Raw genomic sequence first — 9,425 nt, 5'->3', positions numbered from 1 at the left:
GGTGGAATTCCCCCTCCTCCAGCATGGAGAAGGAGCTCTCTTACACAGGCTGTTTGCATCCATCTGAATTGGCTGGAATATTTGGAGTTCCCATGGGACTGTTGGGCTGTTCTGGCTCCTCCTTGCTCAGGTCTTGCTCAGGCTGGTGTGAGGCATGTTAGAGAGGCTGCCTTGCATCAGGGACAGAGATCTGCCAGACCAATTATAAACTTTTATAGTGTTTTTAATGAAATCACTGATATTAGTGGTTATTATTTCAATATTTCTTAGCTTTTATTGCACACTGTGTTTTGGTTGTCCACTGAAGGAATCCCAGCTCTGCTGTTGGGTGGAAACCACAGTGTAAGTCCCTGGGGGATTGCAGACGAGGCGGAATAAGCTGATATTTTGTGGAGAGTAGGAAAGCCCCATGGTACTGGTGATATTTTGTTAGCACAGCACAGGCAGAGTGCTGGTGCTGGTGGTGTTTCATTAGCATGGCACAGCACAGTGTTGAGGCTGAGGGACTCGTTAGTTGCTCATGAAGCACTTTGAGATGCTCCCGTGAGCAGAAGTGCCAAATGTGACTGTTTCTGTGTTTTATGTTCTCCTGCAAAGTCTCCTCTGGGGAAAAGGGTGTGAAAGCCATGTTTCCTGAGCATTCCTGGCTGTTATCTCAGCGGATACCCACTCTATTATGGCAGAAGTCTTTAGGCTGGAGAGGAAATGTAGCCCAGGGCACCAGCTAATGGAGAGGAAGGTGGTATAGGAAAAAGATGTGAAAGCTGAGTTGAGCAGTTCTAAAGGGAGAAGTCAATAAAAGGGGCCCATGGTCACAGGGGCATGGAAAGGAACTGTAAACACTGTTCACAGCACAAACCACCCCATTTTTTTTTTAGTGTGGAAGCAATGTGATTGCTTTGCTGGCAGGATAGTGCCAGCTTTGCCAAGCAGCTTCCCATGTGGATGCTGAGAGTTGGAAACATGTAGCATAAATTGACAAAAGGTTCCGAGTTTGGGTGTTGTTTGTTTTTCAAGGGGAAGAAAAAGGAAAAGAAAGTGCTAAATTATATTACAGTGAGAACAGGCACCCAGGCCTTCTGGGAAATCTGCAGGATGGCAGCCAAGCGCTGCCTCCCTCGTGGTGTGTGCAGACTGCTCTGCTCATCCACTGGATTTGGGATACTACTGGGATTAATGCAGCCAGGGGGTGATGGGAGGGGGGGAGTGTTCCACTGCCTGGGGCTCAGCAGAGCTGTGAAAGCCTCAGGCCCTGAGCTGACGGTGTGTTTTGTCTCTGGTGGTGCAGTGGAGGTGTACAACTGTGCGACCGGCAGTGCCGACTGCTCCCAGTGCCTGGGGAGGGAGGACCTGGGGCACCGCTGCCTCTGGAGTGAGAGCAGCTCCAGCTGCAGGCTGCACACCGAGCCCCCCCAGGTGTCTGACATCTGTCCCCCTCCTGAGATAAGGAAGGTAAGACCCAAAAGCGACGTGGAGGGTGTGCGTGGTGTGCCGTGGCGGGTGGTGCTGAGGGCTGGGACCAGCCACGCTGTCCTGGCTGGGGCAGATGAGGAGCTTCACATTATCCCTGGCACAGGACAGGGTCAAGACCAGTGCTGAATTATTCACTGACTTATTTTGCTGTTGAGTCACCTGGTGCCAAAGACATCTTGCTAGTGACAGGATCTGGTCTTCATGGTGTTAGTGGGAAGTACAACGGCAGCGCAATCCAAATGCCCCAGAGTTCCTGGGTTATAGTGTCTTGCTTGGTAAAACTAAGGAAAATTTGTAAGGTTGGCTGAAGGATCCCTATCAGGAGTAGCATTTAATGGAGCATGGCTGAACTGTGCACATGAGCCCTGTCTCCAGGCACGTGTGCTCTGCAGTTCTGAGATGAAGAGTGGCAGAGGGACCTTTGGGCATTATGCATTTTGAAATGAGTTTTATTTAAATTGTAGTTAAGTGAATGTTTGTTGGAGCTCTTGGATCTGGGGTTCTGCTTTAGGGGTATGGTAGGAGCCAACAAAATGGTCCCTGACAAGGAGCAAAGAAAATAGACCAGATTGTAAAATGAGGTCCCTAGGAAAGGAGAGCCTAAAGAGGCAAAACAGCCGATGTGAACATCAGAATTGGCAGGGATATGGGATTTTTGCCCTTAGGGAGGCATGTAGTGATCTGAGTGCTGTAACACTGCACAGAAGGGCTGCAGGATCCCCATCACCTGCTGCTTCCCTCTCGTCACCGTGGGAGGGGAGTGCTGCCCCTGAGCCTGTCCTTCCCTGCACTCATCGAGTGTTATCAGCACCTCCCCAGAAAATAATGGAAGGAAACCACAGTTCAGGTTGCAGAGCGTCACCACCTCTGTCACTATTTCCTTAGCAAATAGTGGCTGGTAAATCCAAACCCTCCGGAGTCACGCGAGCAGGCAAGCGCGAGCAGAGCTCTCCTGGAGGGCACTGCAGCCAGCAAAGGGGGCACCAAACCTGTGAGTGGGTGCACACCAGCCCTGGCCACCTGGTGCCACCAGGCACGTTGTGCTGGCTGTGTGTGCCATCACCTGTGCAAAGGAGAAAGAGCTGTTTCTGCCTGGAGAGGGTTGTCTCACCTGCTGAAGTTAACGTGGTCGCTCTGCCCGGGGGTGCCCCTCGTAGTGCTGGCATGGTGTCACAGCTAGCACCCTGTTCCCACACAGTGCTGGGGCAGCAGCTGCCAGGAGAAACCAGTGGTGTAGGAGATGGATTCAAAGCTGGGGATGTTTCGCCTTAGATGTGGCAGTTGGAGTGATCCTTGACCAAACCCAGCACAGAAGTGTGATGGCTTCTCCTTTGACAAGCCACAGTGAAAAAAGAGTGGTGATGGGTGTGCTGGGGGAGGAGGAGTGTGAGGATTGATTCTATCTGCTTCATTGGGGGTCCATGGGATGTGAGCACAGGAATCAGCTCAGGGTGAAGGCCAGAAACTCATGGTGGTTCTTCCCTGACCTGCACTAGTGGAAGGTGTCCCTGCCCGTGGCATGGGATTAGGACTAGGTGATCTTTGAGGTCTCTTCCAACCCAAACCTTTCTGGGATTCTGTGACCCTCTGACTTTCTGCCCTGTGCCTTGGTGCTGCAGATCGAGCCGCGGGCCCCTGGAGGGAGGCACACTGCTGACCATCCGCGGGAGGAACCTGGGCCGGCGCTTCAGCGACGTCCTCGGCGCCGTGCGGGTGGGCGGCGTGCACTGCGCCCCGCTGCCCGACAGATACGTCGTCTCTGAGACGTGAGTATGGGGGTGGGGAGGAGGACCCTGTCCCCTGCGTGTCCCCAGCCTGTGCCTATCCCTCCTGTCCCTGCTGCTGTGCTCGGAGCAGCTGCCAACCACCTCGTCCATCCGCAGGATCGTGTGCCAGACTGGAGAGGCTCAGGAGGAGTTCTCAGATGTGGTAACGGTTAACGTGAGCCGGGAAGGCAGGTCCAGGGAGCGATACTCCTACGTGGTGAGTGGCTGTCTCTGAGTGTTCCTTTGGGAATTACTGCACCCCTTAAAGCAGCTCCACCCCCTTCTCCAGCTGGCTGAGGAACAGGAGCTACAGCTCAGCATGTCCTCCAGGAGCTGCTGAGGTGTCTCCTCACCTGTGGTTTTCTGAGGGGGGTCTGGCAGATCCAGGCTCAGCTCCTGCAGGGATGTATCTCATCCTGGCTCTACTGACATTTCTCCTGCTGTAAAAAGGAGCTCAGTTTTCTTCCACCTCTTTTGCTGAAGTGCTGTTACAACCTGTGAGATTTTTTGAGACTTGTGACGTTCCTTTGTGCTGTGTAAGTTACGTTCCATGAATTCACATTATTTAGAACTGATATTTTTTTGCCGCAGAGATTGTGTTAGTTTTTGCATGAAATAATGTGTAGGGATTAGACTGGAGCTAACCTCGTGTCGTTGTACAATGAAAAGCCCTTTATAGCTTTGTGGTGTGCTGTCTCACAAAGATAGCTTTCATCTCTCTAAACCTGAGAGAAATCCGCACAGTTCTTCTCTTCCCTACGTGACCCTCATCCCTGGCTGGATGCTATTCACAGGCAGCCCCACACGTCTGGGGCAGCCCCACGGGGTGGGTGCTAAGGGCATGGGGAGTGTTGGAGCCTTTGTGCTTCCACTCTAGCTTCAGCTGGGATGGGACAGCCCGTGCAGCGAGCTGCTGGCCAGGCAGGGGACTCGAGCCCCAGAAAGCCACGTTTGATTCCTTGTGGCCATCATGAAGAATTCAGGGCAGATCATGGAGTGTGATCCCCACCTTGTAGCCAGTGACAGGTTAGGTGCTCAGTTCGGGGAGGGTCACACAGTGTGCAGCCAGCACAGCGTGGCACGACCCAGCACCCAGCAGAGCCAGGCCTGGCAGCACATGGGGAGGTGGCACTGCCAGGCTAGTCTCAGCAGGAGTTCCTGGGAGGGCATTTGCTCTGGGACCTATCCCCATAGTTTCCAGGCATCCATGTTCACATCCAGACCATCTCCAAGATCCAGCAGTCTGGAGTGCATGGAGGTGCCGTGGGGATACAAGCCCAGTGACAGCCCCAGGGTCTGGGGGTTGTGGCACACTGCCCTCACACGTGTGTGCTGAGCCAGCACATCTCCTGTCTGCCTGGCAGAAGGAGAGGGGCCCTGGGAATGGGAAAGGGCCAGGCAGCTCCTTCACCGGTTCTCGGCATGCAAGGAAAAGCCTCTCAGGAAACACCTGTGGAAGCCCCAGCGCTGAACAAAGCCAGTCCCTGACCTCAGCCTGCGTGTGTGGCAGCCCTGTGCCAGCAGCTCCTGGGCAAGCCCTGGGAGCAGGCATCCCCCCAGAGTGGGAGAGGAGCCATCCCTGCTCAAGTGGTACAGCAGAAAGCTGCTTCTGTCTGTCTGTCTCAGCAGAGCCTGGAGCAGAGTTGAGGGAGTGCCCTGCCTCGTGCACCATGTGTTGGGGAGGGATGCTGAACAATGTGTTCAGCATCCAAAAGTTCAGCCACCAAAAGTGGCTTCCACACCATTTGCTGGCCAAGCAGCACTCTAGTTCTCTTGGTTCTCCTCTCACATCCAGTGGCATGAAGATGGAGTAGCTGACACCATGCAAGGCTGGTCTCAGTGAGACCTGAGCTTTGGCATTGACACAGTTTGCCTGGAAAAGTTTAACAGGCTTTCAGCGCTGCCCTTCCGAAGGAGGTCCTTTGTGAAATACCAGATATTGTTTGTGTCCTTCTAAGACATTAAGAGTGTCTAGAAGAGACAGAATTCAGCTGTAATTGCGCTGAGGAGCAGGGAGAGGCTTCTCCAGGACATTATAGCAGGCTATGGATGAGCTGCGGTGGCAGCGATTGATGGCACTGAGAGCAGCAGCCGCTGGCTCTGGCTGAGGGGAAGAGCTGGAGGGCTTTGGGGAACAGGAATAATCCTCTCTGTGGCTGTTGTAGCTGCACTTATGAATGAGTGGGTTAGGGGCCAAGGGCAGGAGACAGCTGCCTGCAAACACCCAGAGAAACACAAATTAACAAAGCAGATCCTGTGGAAATGGGTGAGAGTCAGAAACAACAGAGGAAATGGCTGCAGAGGAATGAAGCCATCTGAATGTAGGACAAGGGCAAGGGCAGCTGTTAATACGTGGGTTTGTCTGGCCAGGACTGCCTGGCAAGGGCATTAGCAGCAGGCTCAGCCTGCACACTGCTGCCCACCCGCATGGGTCTGCTCTGTGTGCCAAGGGATGGGCTGGGGGGGCTGAGAGAGAATTGCCAGTGCCCTGTGAAAGGGTCTTGAGGTGACTATTTGCTCAGCCCTGGGTGTCCTGCTCAAACGGAGCAGGGAGGTTGCCTGCAGCCTCTCCTGGGGCTCCTGTGAGCAGACACGAGGGCTCAGTGCCGCGCGAGTTATCAAAGCCTCCAGCTCATGAATCTCAGGAAGATTTCCAGGGGCTGCAAACGCAGATAACATACACGCTAATTTCTACTACAAATGGCAAGAGGCAAAGTAACTTCCCCCTCAGTTCCTGTCGCCTCAAGAGATGCAGATTTGAAGCTTCCTTAAGCAGGGGTTTGATATTCAATTATCTAGACCCAGGTGGCTGTTTCCAGCCATCTCAAGGCCATCATCCAGCAGGGTTTTAACATTATCCTCACATTCAGGAGGACATGGATCTGCAAGGGCAGAGATGGTGGGAGAGGGAATGAATGAGACATTTCCTTTTGTCGGTGGACCTTGAGCTGTCGCTGGCTCTAGACCCCCTGCTGAAAATCTGCAGGGACTGGTGGCATCCTGGGCTCCCCTTTGGCCTCACATCTCATTTGTAGCCAGAATTTGGAGACCACAGAGAGTCACAGAGGTTCTATATGTTCTCACTCCTTAGAGCCTGTCCCTCTGCTCTTGTTTCGAAACCCTGCCAGCAAAAGCTTTTGCTGTGCTGCTCTATTCCCATGTGCAGTGTGGAGTATCCAGCTGTGGATTTACCAGGCTAGAAAACAGATTTGCCCTTTGTTTTTAGCTTCCCCTGGTGCAGTCCATAGCTCCAGTGAATGGCCCAAAGGCAGGAGGAACCCGAGTGACCATCAGAGGCAGCAGGCTGGATGTCGGCTCAGAACTCCGCGTCCTCATCAACTCCTCCAAGCAGTGCACAGACCTCAGGTGCGAGTGGGGCTGGTGGCTGGCACTGGGCTGGTGACAAGAGCCAGTGTTAGGAAAGATAGTATTGTCCCCAGGAGGTCAGGCAGAGTGGGGGTTTTGGTGGGGGGCACCACTGCATGCTGGCATAGCATCTCCCTGCCTGCCCTTTCCACCTGGCTGGGTGGGGATGGGTCCAGCAGCTGGGATGGTGTGTGCTGAGCACTGCTGGTGAGCAGGCCAAGAGTAGCAGGCAGTTGGCATGTGACTGAAGGCTCGTCCTCACCTGTAGCTCCCCCTGCCTCTCCCCACACAGCCGCACCGACAGCACCATCACCTGCACCATGCCCGCCGCGGCGCTCACCGCCGCCGTGCCAGTCTGCGTGCAGTTCGAGAACAAGTCTTGTGCCAGCCACAACATCACCTTCAAGTATGAGAAGAACCCGGTTATATCAGACATCAACCCCAAAAAGAGCCAGATCAGGTGAGATCCCACCCCAGGCAAGACAGCCTGTGAAAGAGGGGCTCAGCTCCAGGCTGGTGGGAGAGGGACCTGCTGGGAGAAAAGGCTTCTCAGCCCTGGGGCTGAACAGATTGCCCTGCAGATGGGTACAGAGGGCACTGCAGCGTGCTCTCAGGGTGCTCCAGGGTACCCCAGCAGAGGGGTAGAAGAGGTCTCACACACCACGACTGCCCATAGCTCATTGTGATGCATTTAGGAGTGGAAAAATATCAGCCTTGGTAATTGTACTGCACACACCTGGTGGGTGCTTTAGGGAAGTTCAGGTGGGGGCTCAATGAGACCTTGAGGATTTTTCTTGGCAGTAAAACTGCTGGAGGATAAGATGAGATTTGTAATTTTGGATTTCAGCCTTCCCTGAGGTCACAGTATTTCATTTTTAAAGCGTGTTGCTTTTAATTTCATGTCTCTCTGTGGAGCTCTCAGGCTTCTGTTCCTTTGGATACCGTGATGAAATCCCACCCTCCTCGGCTGTGGGGCCTGGAAAACTCAGAGCTGACTGGGAGATCTGGGGGCCAGAGGCTGTGCTGGCAGGACCTTGGTGAAAGCAGTGCACCCAGAGCACGAGCAGGCCCTGGTGGTCTGATCCCCTTGGAATGAAGCTGCCTCTCTGCCTTCCCAAACGCAGCGCCAAGGCCACAGGCTGTGGGAACATTAGTGGAAAGGCAGAGCCATGACTCAGCCAGGCTCAGCCCCTCACAGGCTCCCAACTGCTGAGTGGCTAGAGCAGTGTCTAAAAGGAGATGGGGGAAGAATGTCCCTGCCTGGAATCACTAGGGAAACCACCAGGGTATTTCTCCGGTCACCTCAGTCTGCTTCCTTGATAATTCCAGCAGTTCCCAAATTCCAGAGCACAGGGACTGTGACTTGCAGGCTCTCCAGCCTCTGTGGTGGCTTGTGCAATCTGACTGCTCCGGCATGTTGCTGGGCTGTTGACCACAGGGAGTCAATAACTTGTGTGAAAATTTAACTGAATCCAGTATCTCTTACCCTGTTACTAAAATAATTTAAACTGGAACGGAAGTTGTAAACTAGTCTGCAGATGTGACAGGCTCCTAGTTAGGAACTTGGATCATAACTACCTGGTGATATCCTCACCCTCGCTTTGCAGGGTTGGAGGTTCTTACATGGCCAGGGTGTCTTCTGCATACCTTGGCATGCTGAGGCTGCTCCTCTGGGCAGTGGGAGTAAGGGGAACGGCTCACTGTTGCTGGAAGAAGCACCCCTCTTTCCACCACAGCACCTACTCCTCCTTCCTTCCTTCCCTGCTATCATGGCAGCAGTTTGGATCCTTGCTGCAAGTAGGAAAAAGATTTTGGCTGTTGGATCACATTTTCTGCTCAAGCAGCTGGGAAACATCTCTGGGAAAATGACAGGAGGGAGACACAGCCATCACACCCTGCTGCTGCACTGTCCTCTGCAGTCACTCTCTTTCTTCTCTTCTCCTCAAAGTGGGGGCAGGATCATCACCCTGGAAGGAAAAGGCTTTGGGCTGGTCCAGAACGTGTCCATGGCTGTCCGTGGCATCGGCAGAGAGCACACGGTGGGTGTCCTGTCCTGCTGGCAGGAGTGGGGCTCTGTGCCCCAGCATGGCTGGGGTGTGATTGCCTCAGGGTGGGCTGGGAGCACTCGTGGTGCCACGTTCTGATGTGCTCACTCTCCTGCTTGCAGCGCTGTAAGGTTCACACCGACACCATGATCACCTGCCCCTCTCCAGCTGCCACCAACATCACTGTGGGGAGCAAACCAGCCCCCGTGGATTTCTATCTCAACGGGCGCCTCTATGCAGACGACCGCCCAGCTCTGGACGAGGAGATGTACCCCGAGGAGGCTCTGCACATCAGCAAGTTCAGCCTCGAGTACTACGCTGACCCCCAGTTCTTCACAGCCAAGAAGGAGAAGTGGATCAAGCACCATCCCGGCGAGCCCTTAACTCTGGTCATACACGTAAGAGAGTGGCTGCTACAGCTCTGCTTCTCTTGGGGTGCTGTCTGCTCCCCCCTGGGCAGCAAATCAGTGCTAAGTGCCAGCACAGAGACTGTCCACAGGCACAGGAGAGAGAAGGGGGTGGATGGGACTGGAGAGGCAGGAGTGGCACAGGAGCAGGCAGTTTCGGACTCACCCTGCTGCTCCTGCATCTCTGTCCCAGGAGCTGCAGCCTGTCCTGAGGATGCCCTCGGGGGCATGACACCAGAGAGCTGCCTGGGGACAGTGTCCTAGCAGGGGGCTAAATGAAATACTGGATGTATGGAAAAGAATCACAATGCACTGGCCTGAAACCAGGCAGGTGCTGCAGAAGGGCCTGACAATAGGTTTCCTGCAGA

At 54.2% G+C, this 9,425-nt stretch overlaps 1 protein-coding gene across 1 annotated transcript in view; it reads left to right on the top strand.

The window, feature by feature from the left end:
- PLXND1 (plexin D1) overlaps window positions 1-9,425 on the top strand; it is a gene marked incomplete at its 5' end in the record, with an annotated part of 49,344 nt that overhangs the window by 15,260 nt on the left and 24,659 nt on the right. The window contains 7 exon segments of the mRNA XM_009073143.1: window positions 1,289-1,465; window positions 3,101-3,239; window positions 3,357-3,456; window positions 6,466-6,605; window positions 6,898-7,065; window positions 8,554-8,644; window positions 8,773-9,048. Of these exon segments, the coding sequence (XP_009071391.1) occupies window positions 1,289-1,465; window positions 3,101-3,239; window positions 3,357-3,456; window positions 6,466-6,605; window positions 6,898-7,065; window positions 8,554-8,644; window positions 8,773-9,048 (1,091 nt within the window).

Source organism: Acanthisitta chloris, unplaced genomic scaffold (assembly GCF_000695815.1).
Source record: "Acanthisitta chloris isolate BGI_N310 unplaced genomic scaffold, ASM69581v1 scaffold15784, whole genome shotgun sequence".
NCBI classification, from domain to species: domain Eukaryota; kingdom Metazoa; phylum Chordata; class Aves; order Passeriformes; family Acanthisittidae; genus Acanthisitta; species Acanthisitta chloris.
Note: the sequence above shows the minus strand (reverse complement) of the source record. Positions and strands in the feature narration are given on the sequence as shown.